This window comes from Haliotis asinina, chromosome 10 (assembly GCF_037392515.1).
Source record: "Haliotis asinina isolate JCU_RB_2024 chromosome 10, JCU_Hal_asi_v2, whole genome shotgun sequence".
In the NCBI taxonomy this organism is placed as follows: Eukaryota; Metazoa; Mollusca; class Gastropoda; order Lepetellida; family Haliotidae; genus Haliotis; species Haliotis asinina.
Window position 1 is genome coordinate 50,031,467 of NC_090289.1, and position 21,747 is coordinate 50,053,213.

The window sequence follows — 21,747 nt, forward strand, 5'->3', positions numbered from 1 at the left end:
CCATCTTCCAGAGGATTTATTTGCAAGATGTCTCATTTCATTTTGAAAGGTTGGTTGGTTTGCTGTTTGACACTGTACTCAAAAATATTCCAGGCTATATGGTGGTGGTCTGTAATTAATCATGTCTGGAACAGACAATCCAGTAATCAACAGCATGAGAATCAATCTACACAATTGGGGATACCATGACATGTCAACTAAGTCAGCAAGACTGATCACTCAATCCCATTAGTTGTCTCTTATGACAAAGAATATGTCAAACAACTGCAAAACACACATTTTATTAACAGTCAGTAATGGTTGATGCTAAACTGCGACTTACCCGTTCCTAGTTGCTGTGGTCTCACACTGGACCCTGATGCCATGTGACCAGTAATATGGCTGAGGTTGCCTGGCAACACGGTGGGAGTAGGTGCCGTGTCCTTGCTGCCATCACCTCCAACACTCTGCTTCTGGAAACAAGTGTTGATAGAGTATCCCTTGAACCCCATTGCATGCTGCCCGATACTACCTGCTTGTGGCGGGATGTTCCCCGCAGGGAGGCCAACTTGCATACTTGGTCTAACGATGGAGAATGGCTGTTGGGTTGAAGGGCCTGGTGTAGCATGTGACTGAACACCGGCAATTTGCACGACCTGATTGACAGGCCTGATGGCTGCTGCTGCCTGCTGGTGAAGCTGGGGATAATAGGTTCCATACTGCGGCGAGGTGGCAGTACTGTGCCCACCACCAGACCCGCTTGCTTGCTGCTGAAAGTTCACAGGTTGGGCCATGTTTATTGCTATGCTAGGGTTTGGTATGTTGTTACCTTGACTAGGGGGTGTAGTGGGTCTAATTGTGGAGCCAGTTGGCCCAGTAAAGCTGAAGCCCAGCTGAGGAGTAGTGGTGGATACACTATAGAACACTGGGGACTGGGCCTGCTGCCCATAGCTGCTCTGCTGCTGCTGTTGCTGGCTATAGGGGCTGTATTGTATAGAGTACGAGGGAACATTACTGTCCTGGTGAGGACCTGTGAACACTCCAGTCTGTGACACATTACTAGATGCTGACATGTCTGCATTTTGAGAAGCACTCTGTTGTACCACCACATTTGGATAGTTTGTTGTTGGGTAACCTGGAACATAGGCCTGTGAGTACTGTCCTATATGGGGTACACTTGCTGGATGTGGCTGTGGCTGACTTTCCATAGAACTCTGACTCTGCATCTGATATGGCACCTGATACGTGTAGCGCACTGGTTGGCCTGTCACACCTTGTGGCCCAGGGTAGTATGTTGGCTGTAACACAGATGGTTCATAAGTTTTATTTGCTTTTAAGGGAATACAATCCATATTTCAAATACAATCGATGTACATATACTTAAGTTAAAATGGGAGATCATTTTCTATTTCGAGCTTGAAGGAAGACATGACTGAAAACATTGCATTGCATTGAAATTTACAGAACCAGAAGTAAACCATGTTAACAGACTTCTACCAGTGAAATATAAATATATTGAGTGTAAATGTACTGAATATAAATAAAACACACAAGAGAACTATGCAAGCTGTTGGTTGTCCTTAAAAATGGGAGGCAGTGTCTATGGTAACGGAACGATTTCCCCCATATTGATTCTTTAAAATCCAGACAAATGAGTCCGTCCCAGCCAAGTTCATAATAGACAGATTCCACTGGACAGAGAGCGGGTCTCCTCACAATATTCAACAACTGATTTCTTAGGAACCAATGTAACAGACGACAAATTTCCATTCAGTGTGCACCCCTCATCTTACAGAATGGTGTTTGAAAGTAACATGACATTGGAAGTAAGTTTTGGATGTCTGTCTGACCCACTGAAAATTCACAAAACCTACTGAATAAAAAATATACACACATTTCAGACTTAACATCCTTTATAATTGGCACCGAAATTATTAACAAACGTTAAAGTTCATAAACAACAAACACGTGTGACATGTCACATACAACAAACATCACGTAATACAGTCAGATACTGGGGTCGAGGGTTCCAGACTCTCACCGGGCCATTGGGTAATCTGCCAGATTTGTCAAAGGGTAAGAAGCTATTCGTGAGCTCTGACATAATACTCAATGGACAAATGAAGCTATTAGCAAGTGGACATCTATGGGAGATAACCTTGTGCATTTGATCTTTCTACGCTTAAAGTCTTACCAAAAGAAAGGCACAAAATAGCAGAAAAGATTATCAAAACAATTCCTGCCAACATCACATGAACATTTCATGGCCACTACCTGGCAACAACAGTCTGGTGCATGTTCCAATGTTGCGTAACATGCTTTTGCGCATTTTCTACAATACAGAGAAAAAAGAGTTAAGCACCAACCCATTTCAAAACTAAGATGTGATGTGGTGGAAATATAAGGCTAAAATAATTGGGAAGACCAATCTTTACTTAGAGAAGGTTCATCTAGTTACTGATTTAGGGATATCATTATCATTTTGTTTTTTAATTAACAGAAATATTGATTAAGAACTGAGGGTACTGCTTTTAAAAACAAAATAAATATTTCTATCCTGCTTATACAACTGAATTAAATTTAGGTTTCACTTGTAAAGAATGACAATCATGTGACTACATATCACTTCATTTTTGATTTTCACTTATCAAAAGAAAGTAACTTATTTGAGGAAAACAAAATGCCTGTTTTCCAAAAGCGCACACATTCTGTTCAAGGTAAAAGATAATTTCAATAATTGTCTAGTTCTCAAACTGAAAAATACTATACCAAATAATGATAGCTGTTTTCTATCAGACAACAGATATTGGAAAAATATAAAGGTGGCACATAACTTTTTATTTTAAGCATATGTATTGTGACATGGAGTCAGAGTAATACAGCATGTAGCAGAGTGCCAAATTCTGAGTCCAAATTCACAACCAAATGATTATGGCCTTCAAAAACTTTCAAAATATCTTTGTGTATGAAAATATACATACAGTTAAACTGAAAACATTCAGTAATAACATAATGGCTGGTGCTCAGATGTGCCTGTGGTCAATGCAACAAGACAAAATGGTTACTGTAAACAGTTCAAAGGTGTGGGACTACATTTAGACAGTGTGAGTTACCTGTATATATGGAGGTTGGGTTTGGTAGGGTTGCTGGGTGCTCATCATGATGTGTGAGCCCTGCTGGGTGTGTGGGGCGGGTCCACGCTGCTGCAGGGATTCTATTATGTCTGTTGACATATGCATGTTTGAAAACTGATGTATTGTGTCTTGATCCTGGAAAGAAGAAAAGTGTAAGATTAGTGTCTGGAACAGTCTGGGAATGCAGCTTTGATTGTGAACTATTATTATCATAACAAGGACATCAACCCAAGATTCCAGCATGCCTGCCTAAAAATTTGTCAGGTCTGTTCCCAATTCAAAAATAAATATTTATTCATAACATTTCAGTAGTTTTGCACGGCAAAATTCCTAGGATAATAAATGTACCCGGTACATTTCCAAAGGCAGTGAAAAGTAAGAGTGAGAGGTTCTAATTTGTTACTTTTAAAAACAAGAAGACATGTTCATCAGTATTTCCCATCACAGTGTTCTGTTCTTATTGGGTTCCTGTTTTTAAACATCACTACAACATTCATATACTGAAAACACATACCAAATTTGGTTTCTATATCTGTCAGGGATTTACCTTGAGTCCTGTATTTGAGGGTCCTTGGGACTTATATTCTTAATTTTCATGGGTCCTGGACTACAAATTGGGGGTCCTAGACACTTAAAGATTATTATTAATACTCTGTTATAATATTCTTGCAATTCAGTGACTGTTTTTGTATTGTGTACCATGATCACAGTATTTACAAGAGTCATCAGAATATCCCCCTGGCCCCCACATGTTTGAAAGGACAAAAAATCTAAGAGTTACTCATTGCTTTTTTAAGACTAAGTTTGAATTGTGTCCATGGAATTCATGGAAATTATAAATACCATATATCTGTAATCAGCAAAGTCACAATTTCAAGATCTGTCTCATATATCTGCTAAGATCTGTTGAAAGATATGAAATAGTTTTCGAGTTGGAACTCTTGGAACGAAGCCTACCCCTCCATTTTGAGACTAAGTACAAAACATTTCCATGGAAACCAAGAAAATAATACATCACAAAAACCTTTAAAAACCAGAAGGTACCACTTTGGGGTCTGCTACACATATCTAGAAAGTTTTACTAACAGATATTAAGAAGATTTTGAGTTCTGCTCTGGAAATGAAACAAACCTCTCACTTTTCAGACTAGGTCCAAAATATTTCCATGAAAACCGAGAAAATAATAAATAAATAAAACCTGTAAATACCAAAAGGCACCACTATATGTCCTGACTGATATATCTACCAAGTTCTGCAGAAAAATATTGTACGGTTTTTGAGTTCTGCTCCGGAAACGAAGCACATCCCTCCATTTTGAGACTATGTCCGAAACGTTTCCATGGAAACCATGAAAATAATAAACCACAAAAACATGTACATAGCAAAAGGCACCAATTCAGCTTCTGACTAATATATCTACCAAGTTTTGCAGAAAAATATTGTATGGCTTTTGAGTTCTGCTCTGGAAATGAAACACACCTCTCACTTTTCAGACTATGTCCGAAACGTTTCCATGGAAACCGAGAAAATAATAAATCAGAAAAACCTGTAAATAGCAAAATCACAACTTTAGGTTCCGATTGATATATGTACGTTTTGCACAAAAATACTGAACGCTTTTTGAGTTCTGCTCCGGAAACGAATCCCACCCCCACATAAGACTAATACTAAAATGTTACATGCAAAAACAAGAAAAATACAAATGCCAAAAATCTGTAAATAGGAAAAGGCACAACCATAGGCTGAGATTACTATATCTATCAAGTTTGGTAAAAAAATATTGAATGGTTTCTGAGTTATGCTCCAGAAACAAAATGATGACAGACGGACAGACGGACTGACAGACAGAGGTGTCAACTGTATCTAAAAATGCAAATGATACCATAACCCAGCTAGTAGCAGACTCAGTGATAACTTATTGTTACTTGATCAACATACTTAAAATCATATTTGAACTTTTTCTGTCCCTGTGGATGAGCTCGTCTTATTCATTGTGTCCACTGTCAATTTTTATGTGTATAGGACGCAGGAATTTGCGTCCTGTGAATCCATAACATATTTTGAGAAAATCGGTCACCATTATCTCGGCCAGACAGATCTCAAACCAATATCCCCTTCTCACCTCATGGCAGGGGCTAATAAACAAAAAGTTGGATTCAAGACAACTGTCAACTTACAACATGGGTACATACACTAGAATATTGTGTTGGTAGACTATTTGGGAATGATGTTGATGAAGGTGTTGATGGATGTGCTGATGACCCTGCACTGGGTAGCCAGGGTGGTGGCTGGGCTGGATCGTATCGATACAAGGACCCATCAGGATTCACATGGGGTTGTACTGAAACATGAAATCATAGAAGCATTTACTACGACATTTCTTCAGGTAAAAATCAACAGACATCATGCTTTGAAAACACTCAATTTATCAAATGTAAAAATTATTGTGACTACTAAGCTTAGTAATGAAGATATTAGGAAATAATCAACAATTACACACTTAAAAAGAAACAAATTACTAAAACTAAAAAAACAAAGTCAATCAAATAATCACAATCAAATAAATAAATACAAAAAGGCCATTCGGCAACACAAATCACTCAAAGTGCACCATAAAAGACACCAATCCATTTCAAATATGCCTATCAAGCAGTATCATCCAAGAAACAGGCACATGTATCCACAGTATGAAAATCCACACTCTTGTAAACAAAGCATGCATAAACACAAAATTACAAAGTAATTCAGTACATAGTATGTGAACTATCAGTGACATCTATAAAGCTTGTGATTACAGGTGACAGTTCCAATATACTGTACAAGCAGCTACAACTGATGCAATAACTTAATGATCAGTTAAAACTGGAACATTACAAAAGGTAAAGTAAACTGAAATAATCTCACAGATCTAGGCCACAACCTGGCAGTGATAGAAAATCAGAGGAGGTCTCTGACTTTTTTGGCTTCAGTATTATCCCCTATTCCACTAAACAATCTTTGTCTCATGTAGGGCAATTAAAAAGCATGACCTTTTGAGCATCTTGGCAATAAGATCATTTCATAGATCATGACTCTGAATTACTTTATTTTCATTTCAGCATGAATGTGAGAGCAGCCAATGACCAGGCAAACAGTGAATGTCAGATGTTCATGGTTTTGGTACAATCTTTATTCAACTTATAATGAACATTAAGTTCATAAGGACGAAGGTGATATATGGTCCACATGGAAATGTTTAGACAATGCAGAATAGAACATTATGTAACAAATTCTTTCTTGTAGAAACCATACTTAGGATAGTACATTTATTACAGCAGGATTCACTAACAATGAAAACACAATGCATGGATATACACACAAGTTATAATCCAGTGCTAACATAACACAAACGTCTCAACACTTAAAATAACCACAAATTGTCAAAACACCTTTTTTAGTGTACCTTAAGAAAACATTTTACATCCAATGAAAATAATTAACAGGACTAATTTCACAAAAATATAAAGAGCAAATACAGGCATTTGAAATTACAGAGAAGTTCCATAAGTGAGTACCATAAACCATCTGAAACATTCAACTATGTCTGGCAGCTTGACAGGCATACACCTGAGAGATCACAGAAACGAAATCAAAATGTACAAAGACAGTTATAAGGAGCAAAAAGATGGAAAAGGGATTCATGCTTGTTAAAACAGAGAAATCCCACCCACATGTTTGTGGGTTGATTATCATACTTCCAGGCGGGATGTTGGTAGGGTCCATCGCTACCAGGAAGGCATATTGGGAACTTGGGCCTGGTCCACCACCACCACCTGAACAAAGTAAAGGAGCTGCTGTCAAATATATCGATACTCTACTCAAATTACAGAATCACTTGAAGAGGTCATTGACACAGTGGGTAGAAGCGATACAGTTAACACATCACTGCAGTTTGCAACTCTGGACAAAGTTTTTCAGACTCAAGGCCTCATCCTTGATACAAACACCATTTCACATTAAAAATTTGATTAAGAAGAAAGTCAGTAAGCACTATGCTGAGACGTATTTCATACATGATTTTTCTCTTGGGCATAAAGGGTTGTTTCACAGATCACAATAACCTGTGTAAATAATTTAGTGATGATGTTTCAACTTGTTAGATGATAATTTGTATATTTCAGATTGTGTCTTATAACATTAACAACCCCACTCACAAACGAGGCTGTAAAGCCAGTATACAGTTCCATCAACACTTGTCATCGCTTTCAACAGCCAGAAACATTTCTGCAACATGGCTTTCTTCATATTTCAATAAATGTCCTTATCAGAGAAACATTCTAATGACTATAGCTACGTTCAAGGCAAGTTCAATACCTGACTGATGTTTAAAGTTATCATTTATACTGTAATCCATGTCATCAGTTCAGATGGTTAGCACAATATTTATCTCTAAGTCATACTTCAAATACCTGCTTGAACAAATTACTACTATCTGGGATTCCATGACTAGAATGCCTTCAACTTTAATCCAAGTGTGTGGTGATGATGGCAGGGGAAAACAAAATTTCCTATTCCAGCCATTAAATGATGCCACAATCTGCTGTATGGCAATAGCAGAGAAAACAGTTCTCATACCGGTAAAGGATGCTATACTCAGGAGCAGAAAAGAGTTCTTGAATCAAACCTAAGCATGTGCTGATGGTAGAGAACATGAGTGTAGATAATGATCTAACAGCCTAGGTTTCTGGTGAAGGTAACGTGAACTGTTAACATCCTGTCTAAAAGCCTATCATATGAATTCAATAAATAAATGTCCTCCCCATACAATGATGACTTGGTGATTAGGCATCATTAAGGAAATTTGGATTTCACATTGATGCTTGTTTGTACTTGAAGATACGAAATCCTGATGTCAACAGCTGGGGGATTCCTCAGACAGCCAAATGAATCTTGTAGGTTCCAGGTGTGACTCATGGAACAGATGAGTGAACTTCACAGGCACAACATAACACTGAAGAGTGACATCAAGGTCTATTTCAAGAAATTCCTGTCACTTGTATAAGTTAAAGGTGATCTTTTCAGCCTCAAACTAGATCCCTCAAAATAATCCAAAAGCTGTTCTTGTCCTTGTTCCCACTGAGATGACTCTGATCCTGTAGAATGTCCCATCATGTTACTCCAACAGTCTGTGACTTCAGCCACACGCTCATTACATAAGTCCAGCAAAATACTGTTCCGACAAACAATCTCAGTCAATAAAAAGCCTTGAAGAAAATATTCCAAAAATGGTGAAAAAGGCTTCTTTCCTCACCCTACTTGTGTACAAACTGTTTTCTCACCTGAGGTGTTTGGTGTTGCATATATCTGAAAAAGATGTCTTACCTGAGGTGTGTGGTGATGGCACAGGGCCAGTGGAACTGCTGCGGGAGAGAGGCGAATGATCCGACTGGCTGCCTGGCGGGGACGTTGGCACAGGGTATGGACGACCAGACCCACAGTCGAAGCTACCCGATGTGCCACTGCTTACTGAATCTGGTTGGAGAGGACATTTTTCAACAAAAACAGTATAAAGTGTTCATGGTATTACAAAGTGAGTTTACAACAAAAACTGATATAGCACACATCAAATCTTTCTTCTGCAAAACAGACATCCCTTCCTGGGATTCTTGCAAAGAATAAGTGAAATGAAAATATGAACTAAGTGATCTGTCACAGTGACTTGGTTGACTGCTCACAATTATCAGCAGTTTGCCAGGTCTTTGATAATAACATTCAAAAATACTGAAAAAAAACACACATATGGTACATATGATTTCAAATTTGTGTGTCCAACACCAATTCTTGTATTGCAACGTGATGTATGATGAGGGCAATGACGAACTGATCACAGCACTCCTTCCAACTAATATGACAAGAGTCATCAGAAGATGACATATCCCCCCGACTCCCCCTTTTTTGAAAGGACAAATAATCTGAAAGTTACTCATTGCTTTTTTAGACTAAGTTTGAATTGTTTCCATGGAATTCATGAAAATTATAAATCTGTCACCAGCAAAGTTACAATTTCAAGATCTGTCTCATATATCTGCCAAGACCTGTTGAAAGATATGAAATGGTTTTCGAGTTGTGCTCTGGGAACAAAGCCCACCTCTCAAGTCCGAGACTAAGTCCGAAACGTTTCCATGGAAACCGAGAAAATAATACACCACAAGATCCTGTACATAGCAAAAGACACCACTATCTGTTCTGATTGATATATCTACCAAGTTTTGCAGAAAAATATTGAATGGTTTTTGAGTTCTGCTCCGGAAACGAAGCCCATCACTCCATTTTGAGACTAAGTCCGAAACGTTTCCATGAAAACCAAGAAAATAATAAATCACAAAAACCTGTAGAGAGAAACAGGCATCACTTTGGGGTCTGCCACACATATCTATCAAGTTTGGTCTAAAAATATTGAACGGACGGACGAGGCGTCCACTGTATCCCCCCGCATTATATGCCGGGGGATACAGTCAACGCCTTGTCCGTCCATAACATGAACTTGCACTCTGCCTTTACTCTGACAAATGGTTACTGTATTACTTTACCTGCTTTGGAGAAGCTTGATGAGCCATGACTTTTCACCAGTGGATGTCCTGGCATGCCCCCGTAGCTGTTGGCTTTCTGTATGCTCAGTCGAGACTGTTTACCCGTGTTTTCACATGACCCATACCCACTGGAGTCTGTACTTGGCTGACGTGAACCAAGGTCTTCCTTGCTGCTCACAAGGCTGGATTTACCCGATCGACTATTACTAAAATATCATAAACCATCTTGCATAATTCCTTGTTAAATTAAACCAAACGTCTGGTTATAAGTGGAAATAAATCTTCACTTGTACTGTGTGAAAACATCTAATTTGAAAAGCAATACTGAAGTACATCAGATCAATATACAAGCTGATTCCATGAAGAGATACCACATTACTGACACACATACCTCACTAATGGAGCACAAGACAGGTAATCTTCAGAACCACCCTGTTGAAGAAAACACCAGATTAAAATCTTTGTACTTGCAGGAGACATGAACAAACAAATCCACTATTAATAATGTCAATGTCAAGAGCAAATGAAAAAGTCACAAGTTTGTCAATTTTCCTGAAAATGCACTTGTTCCTTGTCTGTAGTTTAGCTACAGACTCTGCAACATTCCAGCTACATGACAGTGATTCGTAAACAATCCCATGAACAACATTGCAAGCATCAGTCTAACGCACCTGGGATAGTCAATAAAATGAAATGTGTCAAACAAGTCAGAGAGGCTGACCAAACAAACATGACAGTCACCTCTTTCAAAATGCATTGGTTGCTGAAGACCAATTCTCATGCAAATCTTCACAGGTACACTGTACTTACACATTCTCACAAAGAATTAAAAAACTCACAATATTGCTAGAAACTGTGTAAATGTAAATGTGCAGCAACACACGAATGCTACTGCACTTCTGAACATACAGTCGTGCCCCGTTTATCCAAACCTCAGATATCCGGAAAACTCGCCTTCCGAACGAAAATTCCTTAAACAAATTCACAATGCTGTAAAATTACTCACCTGTCCGGAAATCCAGTTTCCTTAACCATACGGTCATTTTCACATACAAAACACTAAATTATATGCATTTTTTGTCTCGTATATCTGGATGGCTGAGCACCTGTATGTTTACACACGCGATTACCGAGGGTCTCGCGTGCTGTAACATGAAAGAAGTCAGCAGTCTTTGAAGCGTGAGAAGATTAACTACCTCTGAGTAGCAAGGTGACACTCAGTGAATTTTGAGGCGTGTCAATTTGTGGGTCACTATAATTAATTAATCCAGATGATCAAGCAAGCCTGGACAGCTGTGAGTGAAAAAACAATTTCTAACTGCTTTCGTCATGTGGATATTATCCAACCAAACGAGGACCCACAAGAAGATATGGCCTTGTCGGAACTTCGCGATGCACTACGATCCTATGCACAAGTTGCAACTGTGACTGTTACTGCCGGTGATCTTGTGAATGTCGACAGTGATGAACTGACTGGTGAACGTCCTCTCACTTTTCTACACAGCCAGTGCAAAAAGCTGAGACTGATTTCTTCAAGCGTGCGTAACTGCATGAACAGGTATAATACATTTTATGTATGCACTGATATTTGTTTATGTGTTATCAATAAAGATTATGTTGGATGCATACTATGTTCGTTTCTTTGTACGTTTCTTTGGACATATGCCCCGTGGTTCAGATATCCGAAAATTCGCTTATCCGGACAATTTCAATAAAAACACAAGTGTTCGGATAAACAGGGCACGACTGTATACTGTATTTAGCCCACCAGGTGCCAAGCTAATTAAAATCTCAAATATGCATGGGTGGTGGATGGGATAGAGGATTGGGGGTGGAACGCTAAATTGGAACAGACCTAAAATCACACATTATAGTCAATCAACAGGTTTCAGCACACATCACAAAAGCTGGCATACTTAAAGGTTCATGCTCGCAATGACTGAATCTATCAAACATTTCATTCAATATTACCCAGACTAAATTCATCTTAATCTTGGGGGAAGTTCTTGGCAGTGCACCAACTCACCATTATTTACAACAGACACATTCAGACAACTAGTACCATTACAATGAAATGGACTTTAGTTGACAGAGAATGGGTGCATTTATCATAAAGTCTCACAATTTGCCTGTAACATGCCATCAAAGATTTTTTAATTGCACATGAATGCCTTACAAGACTAGTAGAAAAGATCTTAAATGTAACCTTATCTAATCACAGCAATCAGTTTTACCAAAGTGCTTCGCAAATTATCAATCCTTTATGTATCTCTAATGGAATGGGGTGGGGGCGATCTTGCAACTAAAAAAACACAGCAATACTGGAACATATCATATGTGGCCCAAAAAAATAAAACAGAAAAAAAGTTTTAAAAACATTGCATCAAGGTATATTTCAATTGAATCACTGATAGATCGGAGGAAACGTGCACAACTGACATATATTTCTGGCTTCATTTACTGGACAATATACACGCGAATCTTAATCTCCACATTCATGGCAATGCCCAACAGAATAAGATATAACTTAAATGTTAAATCTTTGAATCTTGTAATGTTAAGTATCAAATTTCCAATTTTTATAGACATGACCTGAATTTGCTGTAGGGATACAATGTAGTCTTTCATCTGTCTCTGATTTACCCATGATGATCTTTTCCTCTAAAATAATGAGTTCTGTAGCTGGGGGTGTTGTGTATTATACATGGGTAAGAATATTTGACTAATTAAACCCTATCCCTTCATGAATTCAATTGCTGATAACTAGAATTTCTAAGATGAATATTACCAATGAGCAATGTGTTTTTTCATATTCATTATAATTCTATGAAAATTACACATCAAGGGATTCCCTAGAATTTCCACTTATTTACCAAGAGTCATCAGAAGATGACATATCCCCCATGCCCCACACATATTTGAAAGGACAAATCATCCGACAGTTACTTATTGTGTTTTCAGACCAAGTCTGAATTGTTTCCAAGGAATTCATGAAAAATATAAATGACATATATCTATAATCAGAAAAAGTTACCATTTCAAGATCTGTCTCATATATCTGCCAAGATCTTTTGAAAAATATGAAATGGTTTTCAAGTTGTGCTCTGGAAACGAAGTCAGCAACGTGTTCATGGAACCAAGAAAACAATACATCATGAAAACCTATAAATAGCAAAAGGCACCACTTTGGGGTCTGCAACACATATCTACCAAGTTTTACTAACAGATATTAAGAAGTTTTTGAGTTCTGCTCCGGAAACAGAACACACCTCTCACTTTTCAGACTATGTCCGAAACATTTCCATGGAAACCGAGAAAATATTATAAATCACAAAAACCTGTAAGTAGCAAAAGGCACCACTTTAGGTTCCGATTGATATATCTACGTTTTGCACAAAAATATTGAATGCTTTTTTAGTTCTGCTCCGGAAACGAAGCCCACCCCACCATTACACTAACACCAAAATGTTCCATGCAAAAACAAGAAAAATATAAATGCCAAAAATCTGTAAATAGCAAAAGGCACAACCACAGGCTGAGATTACTATATCTATTAAGTTTGGTCTAAAAATATGATCCGGAAACAAAATGATGACGGACGGACAAGGTGTCGCCTAAACCTCCCCCCTGCATTACATGCTGGGGGGATAATAATGCAGTTCATGTTTCATCTCCAGTCACAGAACACCAAGTCTACCTCTCCATTCTTGAATATCCTAGCTTTGGCTTCTTCATAGCTCTTCTGTCTTTCTTCCAGCGATTTGGCACGGTTGCTACCGAATAAGTGCTTTTCTAAACCTTTACTCTGAAAAAATGAAGATTGTAAAATGCCAGTTGGATTGAAGTACAAAACTGATAAATGGATTTTTAACCAATCAAATAGATATCAATACTCATTGCAAACATGTCACTAGAAACATCACATAATACAACACTGCATATTTGACGAAGGAAAAACAAGTTCTATTATAGATAGTCAACTTCTTTATTGATACTATGTCAGAAATACAAACACTACTATCAAGCGACACTTGATATCATCACTTGCTTGACAACAGTGCTAGAATCAACACCAAAACATCACATTCATTGCAATTAATCTATACAACTTGGATTTCCTTCATCTTTACATCTAAAATGCCTCTCAAGAAGTTAAATATTTCACAACTGTCATGTGCATCCCTGTTAAACTGTTTTAAAAGAAATGTACTAAATATCAAATCAAGTTTTGATCCCTTCAAGGCTATGAAATACATATATCTTGTCCATATAAATATATCGTTTCTACTTTTGCATCAGGCACTTCAGGTTCATTTAAAAACACTGCAAGTGTCTAGTCTAACTAAAATCAGCGGACTAAAATTCCACTAAGACATAATCTAATACTTACTTCTTTTTCATCTAAACTTGGTGCTTTCCTAGGTAATATTTTCTTTTTAGTACCCATGTCCCCACCCTTCTGTATATGGTCTTCAAAACAAAAATCAGGTCTGCAAATAAATAACAAGAGTCATCAGAATATACCCCCGGCCCCCACATGTTTGAAAGGACAAATAATCTGAGAGTTACTCATTCCTTTTTTAGACTAAGTTTGAATTGTTTCCATGGAATTCATGAAAATTATTCATGCCATATATCTTTAACCAGCAAAGTCACAATTTCAAGATCTGTCTCATATGTTTATGTGTTATCAATAAAGATTATGTTGGATGCATACTATGTTCGTTTCTTTGTACGTTTCTTTGGACATATGCCCCGTGGTTCAGATATCCGAAAATTCGCTTATCCGGACAATTTCAACACAAGTGTTCGGATACACAGGGCACGACTGGATACTGTATTCGATGTATTTAGCCCACCAAAAACCTTTAAAAACCAAAAGGCACCACTTTGGGGTCTGCAACACATATCTAGAAAGTTTTACTAACAGATATTAAGAAGTTTTTGAGTTCTGCTCTGGAAATGAAACAAACCTCTCACTTTTCAGACTAGGTCCAAAACGTTTCCATGGAAACCAAGAAAATCATACATCACAAGATCCTGTACATAGCAAAAGCCACCACTTTAGGTTCTGACTGATATATCTACCAAGATTTGCAGAAAAATATTGAAAATGGTTTTTGAGTTCTGCTCCAGAAACGAGGCCCACCCTACCATTACACTAACACCAAAATGTTACATGCAAAAACAAAAAAAAATATAAATGCCAAAAATCTGTAAATCGCAAAAGGCACAACAATAGGCTGAGATTACTATATCTATTAAGTTTGGTCTACAAATATTGAATGGTTTCTGAGTTATGCTCCGGAAACAAAATGATTACGGACGGACGGACGGACGGACAGACAGACGAGGCGTCAACTATATCCCCCTGCATTATATGCCGGGGGCATAAAAATATAATAACTAAATGCATAGATACTAAACTCTAACAATGAACGAACTTAAGGACAACATCAAACACATCACTCATGACTTGTGATGTGTCCATCTTCTACACCACAGGATACTGATGCTAAATTCTTCTGAGATCCTTGATATTGATGCTAAACTCTTCTTCTTAGATCCAATTTATACACTTTTAACAAAAATACCCTTATCATTACTGTGATAAAGATTCTGCATGTTTTGGGTTTTTTTTAATAATTTGGTAACAATATAACATAAGCAGACACAACTGAATAGCATAACATTGCAAAGAAAGTGCATTTTCAAGATAAATAATGTTTACAATAATTTTAATCATTAAGTACACGCACCTACTAAAACAAGTACATAAAACAAATCTGAAAAAGATTAAATAAGCTACTCACATCCTTGTGATTTTGGTTTTACTGACAATTACTGCTTTGCCACTCTGGTCAACATTGTGGTCCAGGCCGAAAAACGCCGCAATTCGATGAACCAGCATACGATCATACGACGACATCTCAGCAAACTGGAGAAACTGATGTCTGAAGAAATGATTTCATGAAAATAAGCACAAAGTTTAATAGGGAAACTTGCTTACATAGTAAATGGTTACAGTAACAGTGCCTGAATTAAGATCATTATTATCTATCTGACATTTTCTGAAGCAATACATAATGGCATATTCAAAAGTACTAAGTTTTCGTGTACAATTTACAGCCACTGCAAACCTGTCGCTTCACTGCCAAAAACTGTATTTCACATGTAAAGATTTGTCATAATTGCTACTCACACAGCCACACACGCAAATGCACACACACACTGACCCGCACTCAGATTCATGCTGATATGGACACAGGCACATATACAAAGAGGCAGTCAAACACCCACACACACATACACAGTAATACTTACTTTGGTTCTTTGACAAATTTCTTGAGATCTCTAGCTAACTGTAAAATCATTTTCTTATCTTTCACAGATTTATTTAAAGTCCTTTTTATAAATTCTTCTAGGTCTATCCCAGTCGAGTCTTTGTACTGCGTATCTAAACTGGATTCTGCAAGAAAACATGACAGGAGTGGAAATACCATCAATCAATATTCATACATCCGGCACTACGAACTGCAGAAGATAGTCATCATTATTAATTACATCACAGATCTGTCATATTGTTTTTCATAACAATTTGAAGCCCAACATAAACTGATTGGGTGTTATTAGCAATATCTGTGGCTCTAGAGTATACAGAAGCAAGCTGGCTAAAGCGCCAGAGTAGTGATCCAGAGAGGTTGAGGTGTCTGGATCGAGCCCACCTGTGACCAGGTGTAAAAACCTTGGAGTCAAATTTGTGTGCAGACTCATTCAGTGTTGTAACAACCCCTAGTGTGTAGTACACAATCCTGTGCACAACCCAGAACCCACGAATCCATTGGTATATGACCAGATGGTGGCCACATGAATACATGCATACTCCTAGTTGTGGGTAGAGCAACATGCAGTAAACTTGGACAAAGTACTGTGACTGTGTGTCCCAGTCCACCCAGCTGAGAATTGGGTACCTCGTTAATGCAACTTGGCACGCCTCGTGGCAACAAGAGTTGTATACTCCCTGGGGAGTTGAGATTGATAATACAACGTGACACTGAGACAGACATCCAATGATCAAGGGAAACAAATACCAACGTCTTGAGCAAGCAACAGTTGCATGGATATGTGTGCTATATAAATATCCAATAATAATAATAATAATAATAATAATAATGAGACTTGACTGATCCCAAACACTTCCGCCCTATCACGTGTTTGAATACTCAATATAAATTATTCACAGGGTGTTTGTCAAACCTCGTGTCATCTCACTGCTCTTCCAATGAGATAATTTACAGAGAGCAGAAGGGGGTGAGAAAGGGATGTTGGGGGTGCAAGGATCAACTTATTGTACAGAAAATGATTTTGGAAGAGGCTAAAACATACCACCGCAAACTCTCCATGTGCTGGAAAGACTACAAAAAGGCATATGACTCTGTTCCTCACGAATGGATTCTGAAGCCTCTTCAGTGTATTGACCTCCCTGAGTGACTCAAGTCTTTAATCAGTTGCTGGTCGAATCAACTTGAGATGTACTCGCAAGGAGAGGTGCAGACTTCGGAATCTATTCCAATCAGAAGGGGGAATTTTCCAGGGGGACTCCTTCAGTCCTTTGCTTTTTTGTCTGTCTCTAAATCCTTTGAGTTTCCTGCTCAATAGGGAGGAAGGTTACCATCCCGGGCCTCCTCAGCACAGGTCCCCAACACCTCTTACTCATCTCCTCTACATGGATGACATCGAGCTCCTTGCCAAAGGAGATACGAATTTGAAAGAACAGGTTCTCCTTGTCGAGTCCTTTTCTAATGATATTGGCATGACATTTGGACTCGACAAATGTAATGCTCTTCATCTGAAACGTGGCAAGGTAACCAATGATGGATCGGTCAAGTTACAAGGGGGAGGAGTTATTGAGCATCTTGTGGAAGATCAGGCCTACACCTATCTTGGAATGCAAGTTCGAGACAAGCTCCAGAATGCCCAGATTCAAGATAAACTTCGGGCCAAGTATAAATCTCGTTTAAAGAAAATCTGGAGTTCAGAGCTAAATGCTCGAAACAAGGTCAAAGCCATCAATACCTTTGCTGTGCCAGTCCTCTCCTATTCCTTTGGAGTAGTCGATTGGACAAAACAAGACATCCAGGGTCTTGACCGCCTGACCAGGAGGATTATGTCTGATAACAGACCACACCACCCTCGTTCCTCTCTTTATCGTTTATATATGCCAATCAATTCGGGAGGTCGGGGTTTGATTAATGTGGAAGCTCTTCATGACAGAGTTTTATTGTGTACTTTTGCACATATTTATTTATCGGATGATCCTCTGGTGATGCATGTCAAGACTCCCGATGAAAGCAAGGAATTCCACAGCTACTTTAAGCGTGCCAAGGTTGTTGGACACAATCTGAAATTTGAAGTTGAGTTTGCTCATGGTGATGTACTGCTGGACGGTACAGCAATGGGAGTAAACCAGGTGAAGTCCTTCACCAAGTCTGCCCAGAGTCGGTCCTTTGTGGAGAAGCTGTCTGAGAAGCCATTGCATCGTGTGTATATGCAGTGTGTGGAACAGAACAGCAATCCAAGTGACTCCTTCGCCTGGATGAAGTCGGCTGGTCTCAAATGTGAAACTGAGGGCTTCCCTTTTTGCTGCTCAGGACCAGTCACTTCTCTTGGCGCAGATCAGGAGAGTGCCCGGGTTCTCCACCAGGAGCACAGCTCTTCTGACAATCTGGGTAATGCAGAAGGCTGCAGTGTTGGGGAGCCTCCATATTCTCCGGAAAGTTCTTGGTGGGTTCGACTAGGCAGTGTTTCCTGGGAGAAGTCCCATTCGCTGTCTGGGCTGCGTGTAGAGGGGGCGAGGGCCCTGAGCTGATGATGAGCTTGACCAGCCTGACTGTGCCAGGATCACCCAAACCCTCTCTGCTGCATTTCATTTCTAATCTGTAAATAATAATAATGACTTCCAGAATCAATCCAAGCAGTCAATCTGTGTTGATTCATCAATGTACCACCTACGATCACTTGCAACAGTCACACAGTGTCAGGCCACTGCCATACTTTCACCTTCTTGTCAACATATGACTGGAATCTGTTTTATCTGGTACAGTGAGTGCTAGGAAAGACATATTGGCATAATTTCCCCTACCTCTAGATAAACTTGATGAGGTTCCTGCCTCAGAGCTTTGAGATCCACTTTTCTCTAACCTTCTCTCATTCTTTGTCTGCAAGTTGAAACAATTCAGACAGTGAGTACAACTGACGTTTCAAACAGTTTCAATGATTTTTTTTACTATATGGCATACCATATCACATTCTGAAAGACAAACTTCCAAGGCCAATTTCAGGTAAAAGAAGGTACAAATCTGGAGCATCTTAGCAATATCACTAGAGTACACTTTACACTTCTACATATACTGGTATCAAGCCATGAATGCTCTCATTTAGGCAGGGTACTTCATAAGGGTGTCATCACACGTCCCTGCACTATTCTCAACCATAAGACCAAGTCAATGTGCATATAAACCTCCCTTGAATAATAGGATGCTGAAAATACTTGGATCTCTTGCACACAATACCTGCAGAAGAATTGTCAAAGGCATCCAAAGAAATTCCCTACATTTCAATGAACATTCAAGGCTTCATGACCATTATCTCGGCCTATATCTATACTGCTTAAAATTGTTCATGGGGTCAAAGCATGATGCTGGCAACAAACTGGAGGGGAGAGGAAAATTTGAAATGAGAAGCACCATCATCAACTTGAAACTAACCTGACCACCTTTCATCTGTTTCAAAGAAAAGCTTAAACATCATTAACCTTATCAAGTTTACACATTATGGACACAAGGAAGTCACAAATAGTTTCAAAATAATGTTGAAATGCTCAAATCAGACACAGACTTCAGAGACAGTCTTCAAGTCTCCAATGTGATTTTTTTATTTTCCTAACACACCTTTGATTCCTTGGATTCCAGATGTTCTATTGGGTACATCACATCAGGAGGAGGAGAACTATCTTCACACAAAGCCTCAGCTCGTTGTAAAGTTTTCATTTTACTCTGAAATGGAACACATTGATGTTGTGTTAACATGAAGAACTACAACATATATATAACAGACATCCAAATCTGATAAATTTCATTTATCACACAAAACTTCAGTTGCCCACTGTTTCCCACTTATTGCAGATTTATTAGAGGAGGTAACTTTCAACTGCAAATGCTGATGATCTACTACTAGGAAATCTGAATAACTAGTGGAGTGAGTCAGCGAGCAAGTAGTTTTACACCACACTCCGTAATATTCCAGCCATATGGCAGCAGTCTGCAAATAATCAAAAACTGGACCAACAATCCAGCGATCAACAGCATGAGCATCTATCTGTGCAACTGGGAAACAATGACGTGATTGTGTCAACCAAATCAGAAAGCCTGACCACCCAATCCCGTTAGAGGCGTTAGTATCATCTCAAAACAAGTCACCTTTTGTGGCAAAACATGGGTTGCTGAAGACCCATTCTGAACATGATAACTCAGTAAATACATAAATTTCATAACATTTCAGTGAACCATAAATGGTGAATGATACCACAGAATAGAACCAACATTAACCCCATTTGAAGTTGAAGCCAATACTTTATTACAAATGTTACTTTGAGCCACGTGTCATACTGAGTCTTGGGAACAATCCAATACCATGTTACTCACACTATACTACGTACATCTCAATCCGTTAACCATAGAAGATAAGTATACATCAAAATGGCTGGCATCACCTGTGAATTTGTTCGTACTGTCTGATGGTGCTCTTGAATGTCTGACTTTCCATCTTGGGATGAGACTGTCTCATATCCAGTCTCTGAATCTGGAGAACCTGTGGCTGACTGGGCAACAGGGGTTTCAATACCTGCAAGAACATTTTTGCACGTTCAACATGAAAGCAAGGATTTAAAGGGTATTTTTTCTTTTATGTGCTATATTTGAATGAAACCTTATCTAAATGTCATTGACTAAATGTCAATGTACGGAGAAAATATCAAGGGCCTTCATCACAATCATCAAAATATGCAAAGACCAACAAACAATAGAAAAACATAAACAAAATTCCTCAGGGACACCTCTTAATTTCTGACCTTGTTCACTAAAAACAATATGCACCACAGGTTTCAAATGCCACTAACCGTTTTGTCTAACCTCTTTAACAAAAACTATGGCCAAAATAGTGATGAAATCAGTAATCACTGAATGTAGCAGGCATTTTGTTGTTAGTATGAGCAGAAGTGAAAAGCCAATTGTCCGTTGTTTGCACCTCAAATCCATCTATTTACATGGAGCACTCATCTGAAATCAACAGGTGTCTATCATTGTTTTCAACACATCAACAATAACACCTAAGTTGACCAAAAATTCATTCAGAAAGTAAGTATCCATCAGATGATGGCGTTCATTAAGACTTTTCATCACACAATAAGATGAAGACTTCTATAAAGCATTGTCCTCAATCTTCAGTTACAGATGATACTTGCTAAACAAACCATGTAGAGTGAGAATATTAACAGCTCTTATAGAAATCTACAACTGTCAACTGATTGTTAAGTCCGACCCAGTTTGTGGAGTTTACATAGGAAAAGCTGTATGGTCCTACTCGATATCAGTGTCATTATTAGAGCAAGACATTTCTTACTTAGTTCAACATGTGTTCATACACATTAAGTAAATTTGGATAGTGTAGATGACACACAGGACAGATTGAGTGGTAGTGAACATATAATTCTGATCAAGGTGAATGATTTCTTCCAGACTTATAATATGAAACATATATGAATGAACCTTTCCCCTAAACACTTGAGGCATAATTAAATCACACAAATGCACTTGTGAGTGGACAATATTTCATTCCCTATTAACAGACTGATATGAGGTTGAGTGTGTGAGTTTAGTTTTACACCGCTCCATACAATATTCCAGTAATACCACAGTGGGTACACCTGAAATGAGCTTCACACATTTCAACCAAGTGGAGAATCGAACCCAAGCCTTTGGGAGAATCGAACCCAAACCACTAGGCTA

General features: G+C 38.5%; 1 protein-coding gene across 7 annotated transcripts in view; it reads right to left on the minus strand.

The window, feature by feature from the left end:
* The window catches only part of LOC137298887 (cAMP-regulated phosphoprotein 21-like), a 71,627-nt gene that overhangs the window by 6,255 nt on the left and 43,625 nt on the right, over positions 1-21,747 (minus strand). For 3 of the 7 annotated variants that reach the window (XM_067831241.1, XM_067831242.1, XM_067831243.1), the window contains exons 3-16: positions 20,454-20,584; positions 19,633-19,737; positions 18,825-18,900; positions 16,007-16,151; positions 15,496-15,636; positions 14,073-14,172; positions 13,380-13,487; positions 10,074-10,114; positions 9,683-9,888; positions 8,475-8,624; positions 6,824-6,925; positions 5,291-5,454; positions 3,093-3,248; positions 323-1,277 (exon numbers count right to left, since the gene is read on the minus strand). In XM_067831241.1, the coding sequence (XP_067687342.1) occupies positions 323-1,277; positions 3,093-3,248; positions 5,291-5,454; positions 6,824-6,925; positions 8,475-8,624; positions 9,683-9,888; positions 10,074-10,114; positions 13,380-13,487; positions 14,073-14,172; positions 15,496-15,636; positions 16,007-16,151; positions 18,825-18,900; positions 19,633-19,737; positions 20,454-20,584 (2,580 nt within the window). The remainder of the gene's footprint in view (positions 1-322; positions 1,278-3,092; positions 3,249-5,290; positions 5,455-6,823; positions 6,926-8,474; positions 8,625-9,682; positions 9,889-10,073; positions 10,115-13,379; positions 13,488-14,072; positions 14,173-15,495; positions 15,637-16,006; positions 16,152-18,824; positions 18,901-19,632; positions 19,738-20,453; positions 20,585-21,747) is intronic. The other 4 variants (XM_067831246.1, XM_067831245.1, XM_067831244.1 and 1 more) reach the window with 4 other exon arrangements.